This window comes from Pristiophorus japonicus, chromosome 14 (assembly GCF_044704955.1).
Source record: "Pristiophorus japonicus isolate sPriJap1 chromosome 14, sPriJap1.hap1, whole genome shotgun sequence".
Lineage (NCBI taxonomy): Eukaryota > Metazoa > Chordata > Chondrichthyes > Pristiophoridae > Pristiophorus > Pristiophorus japonicus.
In genome coordinates this window covers 22,627,806-22,648,882 of record NC_091990.1, presented here as the reverse complement: position 1 = coordinate 22,648,882, position 21,077 = coordinate 22,627,806, and the positions used below count along the sequence as shown (strand labels likewise).

The 21,077-nt window shown below is 46.4% G+C and overlaps 1 protein-coding gene across 1 annotated transcript in view; it reads right to left on the bottom strand.

Annotated features, from left to right (window-relative positions):
• Nucleotides 1-21,077, bottom strand: part of LOC139279775 (exostosin-1-like) — a 310,837-nt gene that overhangs the window by 27,611 nt on the left and 262,149 nt on the right. Inside the window, exons 5-8 of the mRNA XM_070898984.1 lie at nucleotides 13,616-13,748; nucleotides 13,345-13,463; nucleotides 12,129-12,224; nucleotides 7,059-7,148 (exon numbers count right to left, since the gene is read on the bottom strand). Of these exons, the coding sequence (XP_070755085.1) occupies nucleotides 7,059-7,148; nucleotides 12,129-12,224; nucleotides 13,345-13,463; nucleotides 13,616-13,748 (438 nt within the window). The remainder of the gene's footprint in view (nucleotides 1-7,058; nucleotides 7,149-12,128; nucleotides 12,225-13,344; nucleotides 13,464-13,615; nucleotides 13,749-21,077) is intronic.

Here is a 21,077-nt window from a genome sequence, read left to right as displayed (position 1 = left end):
CGGTCAGCCTGACATCGGTAGTGGGTAAGATGATGGAATCAATTATTAAGGATGTCATAGCAGCACATTTGGAAAGAGGTGACATGATAGGTCCAAGTCAGCATGGATTTGTGAAAGGGAAATCATGCTCGACAAATCTTCTGGAATTTTTTGAGGATGTTTCCAGTAGAGTGGACAAGGGAAAACCAGTTGATGTGGTGTATTTGGACTTTCAGAAGGCTTTCGACAAGGTCCCACACAAGAGATTAAGGTGCAAAGTTAAAGCACATGGGATTGGGGGTAGTGTGCTGATGTGGAGTGAGAACTGGTTGGCAGACAGGAAGCAAAGAGTAGGAGTAAATGGGGACTTTTCAGAATGGCAGGCAGTAACTAGTGGGGTACTGCAAGGTTCTGTGCTGGGGCCCCAGCTGTTTACATTGTACATTAATGATTTAAACGATGGGATTAAATGTAGTATCTCCAAATTTGCGGATGACATTAAGTTGGGTGGCAGTGTGAGCTGCGAGGAGGATGCTATGAGGCTGCAGAGTGACTTGGATAGGTTAGATGAGTGGGCAAATGCATGGCAGATGAAGTATAATGTGGATAAATGTGAGGTTATCCACTTTGGTGGTAAAAACAGAGAGACAGACTATTATCTCAATGGTGACAGATTAGGAAAAGGAGAGGTGCAATGGGACCTGGGTGTCATGGTACATCAGTCATTGAAGGTTGGCATGCAGGTACAGCAGGCAGTTAAGAAAGCAAATGGCATGTTGATCTTCATAGCGAGGGGATTTGAGTACAGGGGCAGGGAGGTGTTACTACAGTTGTACAGGGCCTTGGTGAGGCCACACCTGGAGTATTGTGTACAGTTTTGGTCTCCTAACTTGAGGAAGGACATTCTTGCTATTGAGGGAGTTCAGCGAAGGTTCACCAGACTGATTCCCGGGATGGCGGGACTGACATATCAAGAAAGACTGGACCAACTGGGCTTGTATTCACTGGAGTTCAGAAGAATGAGAGGGGATCTCATAGAAACGTTTAAAATTCTGACGGGTTTAAGACAGGTTAGATGCAGGAAGAATGTTCCCAATGTTGGGGAAGTCCAGAACCAGGGGACACAGTCTAAGGATAAGGGGAAAGCCATTTAGGACCGAGATGAGGAGAAACTTCTTCACCCAGAGAGTGGTGAACCTGTGGAATTCTCTACCACAGAAAGTTGTTGAGGCCAATTCACTAAATATATTCAAAAAGGAGTTAGATGTAGTCCTTACTACTAGGGGGATCAAGGGGTATGGCGAGAAAGCAGGAATGGGGTACTGAAGTTGCATGTTCAGCCATGAACTCATTGAATGGCGGTGCAGGCTCGAAGGGCCAAATGGCCTACTCCTTCACCTATTTTCTATGTTTCTATGTTTCTATGATGGTGAGGTATCGGTTCTACACGTGCCAGCGATCTGAAGGTCAGGAAGTGGCGAGCTACGTCGCCGAGCTAAGGCGATATGCAGGACAATGTGAGTTTGATGGCTACCTGGAGCAGATGCTCAGAGACCTTTTTGTACTGGGCATTGGCCACGAGACCATCCTACGAAAACTTTTGACTGTAGAGACACCAACCCTCAGTAAGGCCATTGCGATAGCACAGATGTTTATATCCACCAGTGATAACACCAAACAAATCTCTCAGCACACAAGTGCTAGCAATGTTCATAAAATAACTGGAACTGTGTTTGCGAGCAGAAATGTACAGGGCAGAAACCATGAGTCTACAACTGCTAGCAGGCCTCAGGTGATCCAGATGACTCAGAGTCCACAACAAAGGATGAATGCAAGGCAATTCACACCTTGTTGGCGTTGTGGAGGTTTCCATTCAGCCTATTCACGCCGCTTCAAAGGGTATGTTTGCAAGAGCTGTGGAACAATGGGGCACCTCCAATGAGCTTGCAGACGAGCTGCAAGCTCTGCAAAACGTGCTAACCACCAGGTGGCAGAAGAAGATTGGTCCATGGTGGATCAAAGCAATTTCGAGCCTCAGAGGAGGCAGATGCTGAAGTACACGGGGTGCACACATTTGAGACGAAATGTCCACCTATAATGCTAAATGTAAAATTGAATGGCTGACCCGTAGCCATGGAATTGGACACTGGCGCTAGCCAATCCATCATGAGCAAAAAGATGTTTGAGAGACTGTGGTGCAACAAGGCACTCAGACCAGCCCTGAGCCCCATCCACATGAAACTGAGAACGTACACCAAAGAGCCCATCACTGTTCTGGGTAGCGGTCAAGGTCAACTATGAGGGCACGGTGCACGAATTGCCACTCTAGATTGTCCCAGGCGATGGCCCCACACTGCTTGGAAGGAGCTGGCTGGGCAAAATCCACTAGAACTGGGATGACAACCGAGCGCTATCACATGTCGATGAGGCATCATGTACCCAGGTTCTTAACAAATTTCCTTCCCTTTTTGAGCCGGGCATTGGAAACTTTTCCGGGGCGAAGGTGCGGATCCCCTTGGTCCCAGAGGCATGACCCATTCACCACAAGGCGCGAGCGGTACCTCACATGATGAGGGAGAGAGTGGAAATTGAGCTGGACAGGCTGCAACGCGAGGGCATCATCTCCTCAGTGGAATTCAGCGAGTGGGCCAGCCCGATTGTTCCAGTACTCAAAACTGCTGGCACGGTCAGGATATGCGGCGATTATAAAGTAACTATTAATCGTTTCTCGCTACAGGACCAATACACGCTACCCAAGCAGACGACCTATTTGCGACGCTGACAGGAGGAAGGACGTACACCAAGCTCGACCTGACTTCGGCCTACATGACGCAGGAGCTGGAGGAGTCTTCGAAGGGCCTCACCTGCATCAACACACACAAGGGACTGTTCATGTACAACAGATGTCCGTTTGGAATTCGGTCGGCTGCAGCGATCTTCCAGAGAAACATGGAGAGCCTACCACGCACGGTGGTTTTTCAGGACGACACATTCGTCACGGGTCGGAACACCGTCGAGCACCTACAAAACCTGGAGGAGGTCTTCCAGCGACTGGATTGTGTAGGGCTGCGGCTGAAGAGGTCGAAATGCGTCTTCATGGCAACAGAAGTGGAGTTTTTGGGGAGAAAGATCGCGGCGGATGATAGTCGGCCCACAGACGCCAAGACAGAGGCTATCAGGAACGCGCCCAGGCCACAGAACGTCACGGAGCTGCGGTCGTTCCTGGGACTCCTCAACTATTTTGGTAACTTCCTTCCGGGGTTAAGCACCCTCTTAGAGCCCCTACATGTGTAATTGCGTAAAGGTGAGAACTAGGTATGGGGAGAAAAAAGTAATTGCTTTTGAGAAAGCCAGAAACATTTTATACTCCAACAAGCTGCTTGTATTGTATAACCCATGTAAAAGACTTGTGTTAGCATGTGATTCGTCGTCGTCGTACGGAGTCGGGTGTGTATTTCAACAAGCTAACATTGCGGGGAAGTCGCCTATTCCTCCAGGAGCTTGTCTAAGGCCAAGAGGGCCTACAGTATGATTGAGAAAGAGGCATTAGCGTGTGTGTTCGGGGTAAAGAAAATGCATCAGTACCTGTTTAGCCTCAAATTTGAGCTGGAAACTGATCACAAGCCCCTCACATCCCTGTTCGCTGAAAACAAGGGGATAATTACTAATGCCTCAGCCTGCATACAAAGATGGGCACTCGCGCTATCAGCGTATAATTATACCATCTGCCACAGGCCAGGCATCGAGAACTGTGCGGATGCTCTCAGTCGGCTACCATTGTCCACCATGGGGGTGGAAATGGCGCAGCCCGCAGACTTGTTGATGATGGCGCAGGCCGCAGAATTGTTAATGGTGGCCCAGCACGCAGACTCTTTGATGGTCATGGAAGCGTTTGAAAATGATAAATCACCTGTCACGGCTCGCCAGATTAGGACTTGAATCAGCCAAGATCCTCTGCTGTCCCTCGTAAAAAAACTGTGTACTGCATGGGAGCTGGACCAGCATCCCCGTTGAAATGCAAGAGGCGAAACGACGTGCTGTCCATTCAGGCAGACTGCCTGTTGTGGGGTAACCGCGTAGTGCTACCCAAAAAGGGCAGGGAGACGTTCATCTCAGATCTCCACAGAACACACCCGGGTATATTAATGATGAAAGCGATAGCCAGATCCCACGTGTAGTGGCCCGGTATCGACTCTGACTTAGAGTCCTGTGTACGGCAATGCAGCGTGTGTGCTCAGTTGAGCAACGCGCCCAGAGAGGCACCACTAAGTTTGTGGTCCTGGCCCTCCAGACCATGGTCGAGGATCCATGTCGACTAGGCGGGCCCGTTTCTCGGTAAAATGCTCCTGGTGGTGGTGGATGCTTTTTCAAAATGGATTGAATGTGAAATAATGTCGGGAAGCACCGCCACCGCCACCATTGAAAGCCTGAGGGCCATGTTTGCCACCCACGGCCTGCCTGACATACTGGTCAGTGACAACGGCCATGTTTCACCAGTGCCGAATTTAAAGAATTCATGACCCGCAATGGGATCAAACATGTCACCTCGGCCCCGTTTAAACCAACCTCCAATGGGCAGGCAGAGCGGGCAGCACAAACAATCAAACAGAGCCTTAAACGAGTCACAGAAGGCTCACCCCAAACCCGCCTGTCCCGAGTACTGCTCAGCTACCTTACCGCACGAGACTCCACTCGCTCACAGGGGTGCCCCCGGCTGAGCTACTCATGAAAAGGATACTTCAAACTAGACTCTCGCTGGTTCACCCCAACCTGCATGATCAGGTAGAGAGCAGGCGGCAGCAACAAAATGTAAACGATGGTCGCCACTGTATCACGGGAAATTGATCTGAATGACCCTGTGTATGTGCTAAACTATGGATATGGTCGCAAGTGGATCGTGGGCACGGTGATAGCTAAAGAAGCGAGTAGGGTGTTTGTAGTCAAACTAGACAATGGACAAATTTTCAGAAAGCACCTGGACCAAACGAGGCTGCGGGTCACAGACTGCCCTGAACAACCCACAGCAGACACCACCTTTTTCGAGCCCACAACACTCACCGAAAGGATCAACGACACCACCCCGGACCAGGAAATTGAACCCATCACGCCCAACAGGACCAGGCTCACCCAGCAGCCCTGCAGGGCCAATAACACACCAGCCCAGCGAGGGCACAGCCAACACACCAGAACAGAGATTTATACTGAGGCGGTCCACCAGGGAAAGAAAGGCTCCCGACCGCCTCACCTTGTAAATAGTTTTCACTTTGACTTTGGCGGGGGGGGGCGGAGTGATGTTGTGTATCTGTAAAGCATGCATTCCCATATTCCACCACCAGGGAGCGCATCCCCTGAAGTCCCAAGGGATCCCAGCATCCCTTGGGAGCACTGTATATAAGCCGGCCCCTAAGGCCTGTTACTCACTCTGGAGTGTCTTAGTAAAGACTGAGGTCACTGTTACTTTAACCTCCCTGTGTGCAGTCTCAGCTGTGTTAGGAACACAATAAAATTGATTCCTGGGATGAGAGGGTTGTCCTACGGGGAGAGATTGAATAGAATGGGACTATACTCTCCGGAGTTCAGAAGAATGAGAGCTGATCTCATTGAAACATTTAAGATTCTGAGAGGGCTTGACAGGTTGTATGCTGAGAGGCTGTTTCCCCTGGCTGGAGAGTCTAGATCTAGGTGGTATAGCCTCAGGATAAGGGGTCAGCCATTTAGAACTGAGCTGAGGAGATCTTTGGGATTCTCTACCCCAGAGGGCTGTGGATGCTTAGTCGTTGAGTATATTAAAGGCGGAGATGGATAGATTTTTGGACTCTAAGGGAATCAAGGGATATAGGGCCAGACTTTCCCTTAAGGCCCTCAACGCCCGATTGCCCGCTGAGAAGCACCACTAACATTTGGCAAAAAAAAGCTGTCGAGAATTTCCATTTTAAAGGTAAACGTAAGGAAAACCAATCGCCCGGCGAGAAAATGGGCATGGCACACTCATTCTTGGCGGGTAAGTGCAAAGTTAGCCAAATGGGCGGTCGTTACCGGAAAGGACGGTAAGTAGTAAAATTTAGTCCAAGGCTGCGGTTGGGCCTAGGGAGGGGGGAAAACTTAAAAAAAAAAATTCATTAAAAAAAAATAAACACATACAAAGCATTCCCAAGAAAGTTTTAACCCTAATTGCCGTGTTAAAATTTTTTTTAAAATTAAAGAACCTTTAACTTACCTTTCTTTGCAGGGTCCCCCCTTACCGCCCTGTTTAAGCAGCTTTTACAGGGTGGGTCTCTCGGCGATCTGGACGTTGGCGGTTGAGGCCAAACTTACGTCGTTGTTCTCGGTGTTGCACGTGGGCGGTTTGGTCCCGGCGGGCGACTTCTGATGTGGGCGATAACGTTCAAAAACTTACGTGGAAACTCTTGCCGGGCGGAAAACCAGCTTTAACGCCGAGGAAATCGCCGACAATGAAGCCGAAAGTCTGGCTCATAGAGATTGGACGGGAAAGTGGAGTTGAGATTGAAGATCAGCCTTGACCTTATTGAATGGCGGTGCAGGCTCGAGGGGCCGAATGGCCTACTCCTGCTCCGAATTCTTATGTTCTTATATCGCAGTTCCTTCATCTTGGGTCAAAATTCTTGAACTCCGTACTAACAGCACTGTGGGAGCACATGGACTGCAGCAGTTCAACGCAGCAGCTCACCACCACCTTCTTGAGGGCAATTAGGGATGGGCAATAAATCCTGGCCATGTCAGCGATGCACACATCCCATGAATGAATATTTTTTTTAAATCCCTACATGTCTTTCCTGATCAGTATATTATACTTTGGGTTCATGTAATATACCTTCCCTCTTTTGGGACTTTGCTTACATTTTAATAATTTTAAACTGCTGGCCCATATTCTCGTCCAAATCGGATTGTATTGTTCATTATTTGCACTGCTTACTTTTAAGTCATCAACAACATTGGAAATTTGGCATATATATTTCCAATATATAGTATATATGTATATATACACACATTTTTTATATATATATCCTTTTTCCAGAGCGCAGCTCCAACACGCCTCAGTTTAGGGACATGCAACGTACCTCATTGGTGGAGAGTACAGTGTCCTCATCCAGACTCAGCACAGCATCCGTTGTTATGGCATCGTAAGGAAAGAAGCGACTGCTCATGGCCTTGAAAAGAAGAGGCAGTGGGATTAGTACAGGGACCTTCCCTGCTCAAATGTTCCCATTTGTATTCTTGTTCAGTTAGTAACCCGCACACGAAGATGGCCACTTGGGGTGAGGTACCTGAGTAATAGTCTGCTCCCTAAGGACAGAAAAGGGAGAAAATCGGACTTTAACAAAAAAAGCACAACCTTCTCCTTTCTCACTTCCTATGTGGGAGGCTGATTCGTACCAGGATATGGCTCCACAGCTGTCAGCTGTTCTCCAGTATCATGTCCGTGTAGGAGCTCTCAACGCAAGATCTCAGAGAGTGTCATCGGTATTAGATAAAGGGTGTATCATTGCTGAACCCAATCCAGACCTTACCCAATGCCCACTGATGCAGGAGCTGCTGGGCAGTGATCGGTAGCAGGAACCTTGGCTGATCTTTTTTGTTTCCCTTTGGCCCAGGGGTTCTAACCCAGCACAGACCAGGGTATTGATCCCAAGGTTTTCCTTGTCTGCATGGCTTAAAGCCATACTGGGATGGGCATTTAATAACTGAGCTAATGAACTTCCCAATCTGCAGGAGGGAGGCGTAGTTGGAATCACCAGGCACCGTGTTCTGATGAAATGAGATTGCATAACCCCTTGTGACTCAGGTTGCCAACCCTCCAGGATTGCCCTGGAGTTTCCAGGAATTAAAGACTAATTTCTAGGACACTGCTGTGAGCAACCCTGGAGAAGAATCATAGTGGCATATTTTAATTTTTTTTTAAACACTTTTGTTCATTATTTCTAAAAATATTGGACATGGAGAAAAAAAGGCTGTTTGACTAAAAATCATCCATTTGGGTAATGAATCATCTATTCGCTTTCTGATTGGCCGTGGGAAGGACGGGCACCACGAGGATGGACATGTCAGGCGACCAATAGCGGGAGTGTGGGGGCAGGGCAGTTGGATGACACCTCGATGAATACGTCCAACCAGAGTTGGCAACCCTACTCATGACCAAAGCCACTTTCTGCGTCGTCTGGTGAAGGCGCTATGTGCATTACAGATAAGATTATGGTATTTGTAGGCGTGAGCTTGGAAGATAGTCTAGGCCCATTCTATTTACCATATGGATCCAGGGCTCCTGACCCTTGGTGCCTCACCCATCCCCTCTCAATTACTGCTGCATATAATTAAATTATGTAAGCAGTAAGATTACCAATCACACCCAACAGACTATTAAAGTTCGTTGAAAAAAATAAATAACCTTGTCTTTGGCACAAAACTATATTTAGGTCCAATGTAAAAGCCTCTTGGCCAGCATTAACCTAGATTTCTTTGCACAAGGACCTTCATTTTATGTTCAGTCAAAAGTATTTCATGTCCATGTGGTATTCTGTGAATGTAGGTTACACAAAGTCCATATACAGATTACATAGAGGCTGTGCACAGTCAGTATACAGTTTACGTACACGCTCTATACAGGCCGTGCATAAACGATACTATTGAAAAGCCGGCAAGCCAGCTGCATGGAACCCCAGAACGCTGCGTGGCCTGGCAGCCTACAGGGAACATTGTACACAATGGAATTTATCAATAAAACCCTTTGGTAACTGATACCGTTAAAGCTAATGATGGTTAGATTAGAAGTGTGCAGGTCAACACCCGAAATGAACATATAAAGCATAAAACAAGAAATGCCTTCAGCCCATGAAGCTTGTTCTTTCCACAGACCAGAAGCAATTTGTTCCATTATAGGAGTTAAAAAGGTTAAGTGAAGACTGACTAGGATGTCATCAGGGATGAGTGGTTACAGATATGAAGGGAGACTTTAAACGTTAGGGATTTTTTCACTGGAGTCGAGAAGGGCAAGGGGTGACTTGATAGGAATCATAGAACCTTACAGCACAGGAGGTCATTCGGCCCATCGTGCCTGTGCCGGCTCTTTGAAAGAGCGATCCAATTAGTCCCACACACTCTGATCTTTCAACAGAGCCCTGAAAATTATTCCCATTCAATTATTTATCCAAATCATTTCAAGATAATGAAGGGGTGTGATAAGGTAAATAGTGATAGATTATTTCTACTGGTCAGCAAGATGGTAATGAGGTAATAACGTTAGGAAAAGGTTCATTACTCAAAGGGTGGTTAGGATGTGGAACTCTCTCCCACAAACCACTGTTGATGCTGAGGCCATAAATTCTTTCAAAATTGAATTGGATAGTTGCTTGGAAAAAGAGGACTATTAAAGGGTATGGGGAGTGAGCAGGATAGTGAGATTAGACTGGGTGGGATATTAAAGGGTATGTGGAGTGAGCAGGGGAATGGGTTTAGACTGGGTGGGATATTAAAGGGCGGGGGAGTGGGAATGGACTGTGTGGGATATTAAAGGGTATGGGGAGTGAGCAGGATAGTGAGATTAGACTGTGTGTGATATTAAATGATATGGGGAGTGAGCAGGGGAGTGGGTTTAGACTGGGTGGGATATTAAAGGGCGGGGGAGTGGGACTGGACTGTGTGGGATATTAAAGGGTATGGGAAATAAGCGGTAGAGTGGGATTGGACTGTGTGTGATATTAAATGGTATGGGGAGTGAGCAGGAGATTGGAATTGGACTGTGTGATATTAAAGGGCAGGTGAGTGGGATTGGACTGTGTGGGATATTAAAGGGTATGGGGAGTGAGCAGGAGATTGGAATTGGACTAACATCTCATGTGCTGAAAAATACTAGCAGAATCTCTTTCTGTGCTGGAAACATTGACTCTACCACAGCCCAAACCCATCTCCTGAGGAAAGGTTCTGTGGAACCTCTTGCTGCGCCTCAAAAGTGAATCAAATAAAACTCCACAATTTCTACTGTATTCATTTCTCACCACCTCCTTCCTTGGTGACTCGTTTCCATGGAATCATTCAGGAACCATCCTGTTCCACACAGATTTAATTATCTCTATCAGTTCCTAACCAGATATTCATTTAGCTGTTTTTAAAAGGTTTTAATTGACACACTATAAGCTGCTTAAGTTGGAAATCTATTCCAAACAATCATTACTTTGCGGGGAGTAATCTCAAGTTCTGCTTGATACTTGTTCATTCTGTGATTGGTGTTGTTAACGTTCTGGGTTCTTTGTGATGATTATGATTCAATTTTTTTACTCCGATCCTAAAGGTGCAACCTTAGCAACATTTTGTGTACTTGTCTTTTTAACCGCAAGTCTGCAAGGGCTCAGAGATTTTACAGTGTATATTGACACACTATTCCCAGCCGCAATAGAGATATTGAGTAATTCCCCGCTGGAGACCACACTACTAAGTGACTGGGATTGATTTTGAAGCAGATAATTTATATTATGTAGCTCTCCTCCACTCCCTGCATTCTGCTGGAGAAATCACCCTGTTTTTATCGGGCTGACTTTGCTTTAGTTTTGGTCATGAGTTTGGTTTGCTGTAGTTCGTAGGGACACTTTTTAAATAGAATCTGTAGACTGTTTGCTGCAGTGCGCTGTTTAAACAGACTCTGTTTGCAGAGTAAACAGACTGTGTTTGCTGTAAAATAGACTGTTTGCTGTGAGTCCTGTCATAAGTCCCACCCCGCCTCCTACACACTGGTTGATACGGTGCTGTCAACCGATACACTGCAGAAACCTGCCCCTATCTATATATATTATTGTGCCTTCACTAATTATTGAGAGACTTGTGTTGTAGACAAACAAATAATCAAAGCTGACTGCGAGCACGAGAACTTACTGTCCAGGAATCACTCCTGCCAGTTCTCAGTGCCTCATTACAGAACAGGCAGCAAACCTCACTTTGGGTCGACACTGGTCCAGCTGTTAACGCTACAGTTACCAGCGCATATAGGTGGCATGTTGGCTTTAAAACGGTTTACCCGCGCTAAGCGGTGGATGGTAAAACCAATCTCCACCTACTGGTCACTAAAATACCGACTGGTGTGGGATGCAACTTACGCTCGGTTCCTGTACTGACTGAGAGAAGCAGCAACAGAAAACGCCAAGTCCTCCGACGAGGAGAGAGTATCATAAGAACATAAGAATTAGGAACAGGAGTAGGCCATCTAGCCCCTCGAGCCTGCTCCGCCATTCAATAAGATCATGGCTGATCTGGCCGTGGACTCAGCTCCACTTACCCGCCCGCTCCCCGTAACCCTTAATTCCCTTATTGGTTAAAAATCTATCTATCTGTGACTTGAATACATTCAATGAGCTAGCCTCAACTGCTTCCTTGGGCAGAGAATTCCACAGTATCGCGAGAGAGACACACGGCAGCACCGAGGCCTCCTGGTGTATTCATCGGGGATAAACACCAAACATTGCCCATCGGTACATGCTGTACAAGGGGTTAACGAGATCTGAAGGACTGTCTGAAATAGCCAGCGCAGTTACTATGTTATAAGTGAAGCCTTTGTAATTGACTAATGATACTAGCCCGATATAGGTGGCTGCCCGTGGTAAACGTGGATGCGGGAAGTGGTGGGAACTGTAACACTATTGCAGGATATTTCTTTGCTTTCAGTGATCTGCCCTTCCCCGTCCCAAACTATCCTGCGGTACGGTTATACAGGCACTGGTTGCTCTTCTGTACTTGTTCCAATTGGCCGATCTTCAACTGTGAAAATTTCACGGTCCTACACCAGCATTCAGGCTAGGAGACCAGTTAGTGGGGGTGTCCTACCTGCCCTATACTGTCATTCTTACACTTAACACTTTGACATGTGATGGTTGGCAATCCAATCTGATGCCCTCTCCTCTGTACTAAGTCCTGTTCATCTATCTCACCATATCTGCTCTTCCATTCTCCAGCCTTGTTCTGAATCTCCATATCCATTCTTCAACAAATCCCCAATATCACACTTCTATCCCAAGCCCCGAACTATTGCCCTTGTTTGCAGTGATGAGGAGCTGCTCCAGTTACCTAACGTGCTGAGAAATTAATAGGCCCATTAAACCAGTAACATTTCACAAGTAAGTCATCCTCAAGCAACAATCACTCCTTACCTTACGATCTCCCTTTATGACTGTGAGAGGCATTCTGGTGGAGGGCCATTTACTCTTGGGGACTAATGGTTTGTCACAGTTCCACAAGATAATTATCTAGGATCAAAATAACAAAGATTAATTTATATAGAATGACACAGAATTTACAGCACAGAATCAGGCTATTCGGCCCAACTGGTCTATGCAGCCGTGTGTGTTGCATACAAGCGTCCTCCCACTCTATTTCATCTAATCCTATCAGCATATTCTTCTCGTAATTTATTCCTCACTGACTTATCTAGTTTCCTAAAAATGTGATGTTTAGCCTTTTTATTGAGCACGCGTTTCCCAGAAAACATTGTCCCGGTTGATCAGAGTAACTGCTTTGTGCAGTCTGGCGCTCTGAGTAACATTTCTCACCTGGGACCATCCCCCCCACCCCCAAATTGTTTTCCTTCTTCTCCTTAATACAATCGGGGAGATTTTCCTGGGTCTGTACCTGGATCCCCTGGGTGCAGGGAATATCGGGCAATCAGGCGGGTCAGAGTACCCCACTGGCACCTCTTATTGGGGGTACAGCTTCATGAGCAGCCCTCTGGTATCTTGCCTGCAGTGGCCATTTTTCATGAGTGAGCGTTGATCCAGACCAAAATCCAGGCTCAAACGGTGCAATACTGAGGGAGTGCTGCACAGTCGGAGGTGCCGTCTTTTGCGAGAGACGTTAAACCGAGGCCCCGTCTGCCCTCTCAGGTGGATGTAAAAGATCCCACGGCTATTATTTCGAAGACGAGCAAGGGAATTCTCCCCAGTGTCCTGTGCCAATATTTATCCCTCAACCATCACCACTAAAAACAGATTGTTTGGTCATTAACACATTGCTTTTTGTGGAAGCTTTCTGTGCGCAAATTAGCTGCCACGTTGCCTACATTACAACAGTGACTACACTTCATAAGTACTTCATTGGCTGTAAAGCACTTTGAGACGTCCTGAGGCTGTGAAAGGCGCTATATAAATACAAGTTTTTCTTTCAAGTCATTCTTTAGACGGTAAGCCTGCTAAGGAGACACATATTGGTGGCTTGATGTTCTCTCACAGAGTCAGAAAAGGGCTGTCAGAAGGTGTCGTTTCTTCCTCGAGGCAGCCTCAGGGTCACTCAATGGCACAGACAGAGGACGGAGAGCAGCAGAGGAGGCAAAAAATGGAAAAACAGAGCATTTGTACAATATTTGTTACGTACCTGTGCACAGTACTTGGATTTTGCCAGTGCTAAGATTAACTTGATGATGGGCTGGGACTGGGAGACCAGGGGTGATACCACGTGAATCAACCCAGTGAACTCCTTCTTGGGAGTTAAACCTGCAAACACAAAATAATAACCACGCCATCCGGTCAGAGTTGAGAAGTAGTGCATCAGTATGAATGCAATCAGGAAGGAGAATATTCCTGGAATAATACAAGGAATTCCTGCAGGATTATTCATCAAGGATTACACTTTGTTTCACACTTACCCTCATCCAAGTAGTAGAAGGGGTAATCTGCTGCATGTGTCGAGTATTGCGGGAGCACAAATAATCCTCCAGGCAGCTTGTTCCACATGAGTTTATTTCGTGAAACATGTGTGAATATTCTATCTTTAATGATCTGAAAGGAAGTAATAAATTGGGTCAATCATCAACAGAGAAGCTACCACACTCCAGACATTTGATTAATTGAGTACTCCTCAGTGGTTGGCTTCCTGGACTTCCCCTCTTGTTCCTTTCACATTTGGACATCTAGTCCTTCCTCATTGATGTGTTGAGTTGGAACTAAGTTGTGGACGGGGGGGTGGGTGGGTGGGGGGGGAAAAGAGAGCCCTGGGTGGCGCAGGGATTTAGGCCCCTATTTTCGCTATCATTGGGCGCCGATTCTTGTCGCCCAGCCATTTTTTTTTTTGCGTAGTGGGTCAGTTTAAATTTTCACCAAAGCGTTGGCGCCGGTGCCGACTATCAGCGCCAGAGTTTTGGCACCAGATATTTTGGCACTGGTCTACGTAGAAGAGTGATTCTGTGCTGTTTCTGGCCATTTGCCCCATCACCGATTTTTTTTTTTAAACGCCGCACAGAGACCTTGGAGCCCGTTTGAAAAAAGCCGACCTTAAGTTAATGAATTAGGCGCTGGCTCGCTTCTATCCCTGGTCGAAGGTCCTCCACACCAGACTGAACAACAAACTCCAGGTAAAAATAAACCAGACAAAAATAAACTTACAGAAGAGCCTTTTCCATCGAAAACCAAACTCCAGGCAAATTGCAACATCCAGAAGAGCCTTTTCCATGCTCACAACCCGACCCGACCCGCTGCAATCACTGGCAGTAATTTTTTTTTGTTTTTACAGTGCATGTGCAGTGATGTTTTGGCGCACACTATAAGCTCAGCCCCCCCCCCTCCCGAAATGGACTCGGGTAGCGCATCGCTAAAAATAACTTTTAGTTCGTGGAAACTACGGGTTTTTTTTTGGCGCTAACAGAGGTGAAAAAAAAGTATGTTAGCGTACTTGGGCGCCAGAAATCTTTATTGTGGAAAATAGGGGCCTTAATATCTTGTCCTTTCTCTTGAGACCTGGGTTTCAATCCAACCCAGATTGTGGAGATGGAAGTCTCCTCTCTCTCTCTCCCTGCTGGCTCCAACTGGTTCCTGGAGGACGTGGCTCCATGGTACAAAACCGTCCCTAATTTAGTGCGGAATTGGCACTAAAACTGGCGAGCTTATTCGTAAAAGCTATAAGGGTGGCTCGTGTGGAAAATAGAAAACTGTGACATTGGTACTAGAGGTGATCTTTCAAGATTTGGGGTTTTGTCACATTGGAGCAGAGTATAAAAAGCTCTATTCTGCATCTGGTGTAGTTCCACATGATATGAAGGTGCCTGATGCTGACAGTGCGTGCTAAGGGTGGAACAATTTTCTCTGGCCTAACAGTTACATTTCTTAACCTAATTAGCCCAGAAATTCAACTGCTCCACCCACCACATAATCAGCAATTTCTTTGTAATGATGGTAGTCCTGCTGCAAATGAATCCTGACCCTCCCTTATCTCATCCTATCGTGTTGGTGGTATGAAAACCCACAGAAGGTCAATTGGTGCTTATCAACAACCACATCCATGCCTTTTTCATCTCGATACTCGACTATTCCAAAGATCATCTGGGTGGTCCTCCACTCTCTGTAAATTTGAGCTCATCCAAAATTCCCTACTGCCCGTGCCCTAACTCACACCAAGTTACATTTACCCATCACCCCTGTGCTCGCTGACCTACATTGGCTCTCGGTCCGACAACGCCTCGAATTTAAATTCTCATCCTTGTTTTCAAATCCTTCCATGGTCCGAGATGTCTGCGCTCCTCTAATTTTGCTCTCTTGAGCATCCCTGATTATAATCACTCAACCATTGGTGGTCGTGCCTTCTGTTGCCTAGGCCCCAAGCTCTGGAACTCCCTGCCTAAACCTCTCCGCCTCTCTACCTCTCTTTCCTCCTTCAAGACGCTCCTTAAAACATACCTCTTTGGCCAAGCTTATGGTCACCTGCGCTAATTTCTACTTATGCGGCTCGGTATCAAATTTGTTATCTCATACCACTCCTGTGAAGCGCCTTGGGACGTTTCACTACGTTAAAGACGCTATATAAATAGAAGTTGTTGTTGTTGTCGTCTCACCCCTCCCTATCTCTGTAGACTCCTCTAGCCCTAATACCCTGCGAGATCCCTGCACTCCTCCAATTCTGTCCTTTTGAAGTCCAGCGCAGGGGTGGCTTAAACTTTCCTTGTGAGGCCCGGAGGAGAACGCCTGCTCCTCCGGGAAAAGTGAAAAATGTACCTTTCAGGGATTGTTCATGCCTCAAACCTCTTGGCCTGGTGCAGGCTGGCAGGAAAGCCGCAGAGGCTTCGCCCCTCAGACTGGAGTTAAAATTGCAGCCAGGGCCCAATGACATCATCGCTACCCTGATTTGCATATTTAAAGAAGGACCCCGCTGGCTCTGGCCGGGTGTCTTAGCCGCCCAACTAGATGCCTGTATATAAAATTGTAGTCTGACAGATCCGGGTGGCTTAGTAACCCGGCCGATTTTAACTGCCCACGGGGGGAGTTGGGTTACAACCGCACTGCCCCTGAAGGCGATCAGGCTGTTCGAATATGTGGGGCATCACAGTTCAGCCCAACCCTCTGATACCCAGCAGGCTCCACTGGATAGTGATCAACAACAACGACCCCCAAGGCCAGTTTTCTGCCTTCCAAGTCTCTTGAGCCCAATTTTAACCCACCAACTGTCTCTCGCCCTCTCACCTCAAGTGAAATTTGGATGCAGAAATTCTAACAGTTGATAGGCATGGATCAGGGCAGAGTTAAATTCAGAATCCATTGTATTGCAATATCAATGTTTTACCTGGTGAATATTTACGTTAGAAATTCGTGCAGGGGCAATCCTGTGCAGCTGCACTGGAGAATTGTTAAACATTACACAGGAGTCCAACCATCTCTACTCTTGTCTCATTGAGTTTCTCAAAGCATCCTGGGGAACGAGTGAACCACAATGCTCTGGTGACCTGCTGACCTTTCCCTAAGCTGCGTAATCAGTGTGCCAGTCAAACATTTCCTTAATCCTATCGACCAGAACTAGTCAAAGTGGTGTCTTCATCAGCTGAGCAACCGGGCAGAAACAGGACTTTTACTGTTCACGTATTAAATGGATTGAGGAGCACAGCTCAGTCAATTCCACGGTACATTGGTTTTAGAATTAAATATATTCAGCACCAGTTCACAGATGGAGAATAATGACTGAATTTATTGTGCCAAGTGCAACAACTAATTGATTAATTGACCGTTGATCAACTCGAGGAGTCAAGTTTCTTTGTAGATAGGCCGCCGCTGTCAGTGATCAGAGTGTCAATAACTGTTCCTCCTCCCTCCCAATTTGCCTATGCTTCATTAGGCTCAACAACCATTACAGCCATGTTTGTGTGTGTGTGTAGGTGTGTGTGTGTGTGTGTGTGTGCATGTATGTAGGTGTGTGTATGTAGGTGTGTGTATGTAGGTGTGTGTATATAAGTGTGTGGGTGTGTAGGTGTGTGTGTAGGTGTCTAGGTGTGTGTGTGTCTAGGTGTGTGTGTATGTATGTGCATGTAGATGTGTGTGTGTAGGTGTGTGTAGGTGTGTGTGTGTGTGTGTAGGTGTGTGTGTGTGTGTATGTATGTAGGTGTGTGTATGTAGGTGTGTGTATATAAGTGTGTGTGTGTGTAGGTGTGTGTGTAGGTGTCTAGGTGTGTGTGTGTCTAGGTGTGTGTGTATGTATGTGCATGTAGATGTGTGTGAGTAGGTGTGTGTAGGTGTGTGTGTGTGTGTGTGTAGGTATGTGTGTATGTGTAGGTAGGTGTGTGTGTAAGTGTGTGTGTGTGTATGTGTAGGTATGTGTGTGTGTGTGTGTGTGTGTATCGGTGTGTAGGTGTGTGTGTATATAGGTGTGTGTGTGTATGTATGTATGTAGGTGTGTTAGTGTGTGTGAGTATGTAGGCGTGTATGTGTGTGGGGGGATTGGGATTGTGGGTGTATGTGTCGGGATGGGATTGTGGGTGTGTGTGTGGGGGGAGGGGATGGGATTGTGGGTGTGTGTGTGTGGGGGGGGGATGGGATTGTGTGTGGGGGAGGGGATGGGATTGTGGGTGTGTGTGCGGGAGGGGGGATGGGATTGTAGGTGTGTATGTGGGGGGGGGGGGGGAGATGGGATTGTGAGTGTGTGTGTGGGGTGGGGGTGGGATTGTGGGTGTGTGTGTGTGGGGGGGAGGGGATGGGATTGTAGGTGTGTGTGCGGGGGTTGGGAGTGTGGATGTGTGTGGGGGGGGATGGGAGTTTGGGTGTTTTTTTATTATTCGTTCATGGGATGTGGGCGTCGCTGGCAAGGCCAGCATTTATTGCCTATCCATAATTGCTCTTGAGAAGGTGGTGGTGAGTCACCTTCTTGAACCGCTGCAGTCCGTGTGGTGAAGGTACTCCCACAGTGCTGTTAGGGAGGGAGTTCCAGGATTTTGACCCAGCGACGATGAAGGAATGGTGATATTTTTCCAAGTCAGGATGGTGTGTGACTTGGAGGGGAACTTGGACGTGATGGTGTTCCCATGCGTCTGCTGCCCTTGTCCTTCTTTAGGAGGTGCGGCCAAAGAGACCTTGGTGAGCTGCTGCAGTGCATCTGGCAGCTGTTACACACTGCAGACATGATGCGTCGGTGGAGGAGGGAGTGAAGGTTGAAGGTGGTGGATGGGGAAGCCAAACAAACGGGCTGCTTTGTCCTGGATGGTGTTGAGCTTCTTGAATGTTGTTGGAGCTGCACTCATCCTGGCAAGTGGAGAGTGTTCCATCACACTCCTGACTTGTGCCTTGTAAATGGTGGAAAGGCTTTGGGGAGTCAGAAGGTGACTCACACACCGCAGAATGCCTAGCCTCTGGCCCACTCTTGTAGTCACAGTATTTATGTGGCTGATCCAGTTAAGTTTCTGGTCAATGGTGACCCCCAGGATATTGATGGTGGGGGATTTGGCGATGGTAATGCCACTGAATGGCAAGGGGCGATGGTTAGACTCGCTCTTGTTCGAGATGGTCATTGCCTGGCACTTGTGTGGCACGAAGGTTACTTGCCTCTTATCAGCCCAAGACTGAATGTCGTCCAGGTCTTCCTGCATGCGGGCATGGATTGCTAAATTATCTGAGGAGTTGCAAATGGAACTGAACACTGTGCAATCATCAGTGAACATCCCCACTTCTGATCTTAGAATGGAGGGAAGGTCATTGATGAAACAGCTGAAAATGGTTGGACCTAGGACATTGCCCTGAGGAACACCTGCAGCAAAGTGTAATTTAGAATATTTATATCAATGTAAAATCATGTGCAAAAAACAAAATAAAGAGAGGGACTGAAAGATGGGTTTAAGAGAGAGAAAGAAAGAATGAAAAAGTAAATTAAAATATTTTACTTCTTTTTAAACTCCAACAATAATTACATTCTGAAGGAATGAGATTCCACAGATATATAAGTAAATTTTCAGTGAACGAGAGGGTATTGGGCAGAAATTACGACTTAGCACTCCATTAAAAAAAAAATCACTTACACCTGAATGCACCAGTCCTAATCTTTTCTGGCATGCTCAGTGCATAACTAGGGGGTAAGTAAACAAAAATAGGAGGTCTTGCATTTATATAGTGCCTTTCACGTCCTCAGGATATCCCAAAGCATTTTACAACCGATTAAATACTTTTGAAATGTTGTAATGGAGGAAATGCGGGAGGCAATTTGTGCACAATATGGTCCCACAAATAGCAATGAGACAAATGACCAGATAGCCTGTTTTTAGTGATGTTAATTGAGGGATGATCATTGGCCAAGACAAGTACTGCCCTTCATGTATTTTAATGCCGAGTCTCTCAGTGAGGTACTGGTGCAGCAAAGTCTGTGGAGGATCAGTGCAAATCACACAGCAACCTCCGTATTTCTGCATTTAACTGCGCATGTGTAGACACTGGGAGTTGCTGTTCGATTGACTTCACAATAACAGTAAGCGCTCTTAGCCTCACCATTAATCCGACCACAAAATCTAGGCCATTGACTCCACATAGATACTGTCCAACAGGAATCACTGGATCATGACCAGGAACAAGATACCTGGCCCATTTTCCTCTCCCCATCACCTCCCACCGACTTAATGTACCGAGGCCAACAGTGACATCTCAAGTGCTGCCCTGGCTGAGATCAGGTTTAATGACGTCACATTGATGGCTTAAATCTTACCCTGATTGGCTTCCCTTTCCAATATGCAATATACATTTTTTTTTGGAAATTACATGTTTTATTGAAAGGAGTTTAATTTCCATTTTCTTTCCTGAGGGACCATACATTAAATAGAAAAGGATCAGGCAAAGTGCTCCACACTGCACTGCACTGCCAGTATCTAAAGTGCAACGTGATGGGAAAGTATCAAGTTCTGCCTCCTTATTTCACCTAAACGGAAACATGACCTATTATGCATGGGCTCACTATCTCCATTATTTTGCTCCAAGCTCCAGAGTAATTTATTATACCTTCCTCTGAATCACATGATGAGATTATACTGCACTAATTATTTAAAAACTTTCTAATGCCCCAGTCATACTGCACATGTTGCATTGGTGTGGAGGGATTAACTTCTCAGTGACCAACACACTCTCTTCCCAATAACCAACTCCGTCACTGCACTCTCTTTGATAAACAAACAGCAAAGACACATGTAAGAATATTAAAAGTGCAAATAGAAAAGAAAGCTATTTGGCTCACCAAGCCTCTTACTTTCATAGCCCATGTACACTCTACTCCCTCATGGACCCTTACAGAAACGTGGTTGCAGGGTGGCCAAGACTGGGAATTAAACATACAGGGGTATCTGACAATTCGGAAAGATAGACAAGAAGGGAAAGGAGGTGGGGTAACTCTGTTGATAAAGGATGACATCAGGGCAGTTGTGAGAGACGATATTGGCTCGAATGAACAAAATATTGAATCATTGTGGGTGGAGATTAGAGATAGTAAGGGGAAAAAGTCACTGGTGGGCGTAGTTTATAGGCCCCCAAATAATAACTTCACGGTGGGGCGGACAATAATCAAGGGAATAATGGAGGCATGTGAAAAAGGAACGGCAGTAATCATGGGGGATTTTAACCTACATATCGATTGGTCAAAACAAATCGCATGGTGTAGCCTTGAGGAGGAATTCATAGATTGCATACGGGATTGTTTCTTAGAACAGTATGTTACAGAACCTACAAGGGAGCAAGCTATCTTAGATCTGGTCCTGTGTAATGAGACAGGAATAATAAACGATCTCCTAGTAAAAGATCCTCTTGGAATGAGTGATCACAGTATGGTTGAATTTGTAATACAGATTGAGGCTAAGGAAGTAGTGTCTCAAACGAGCGTACTATGCT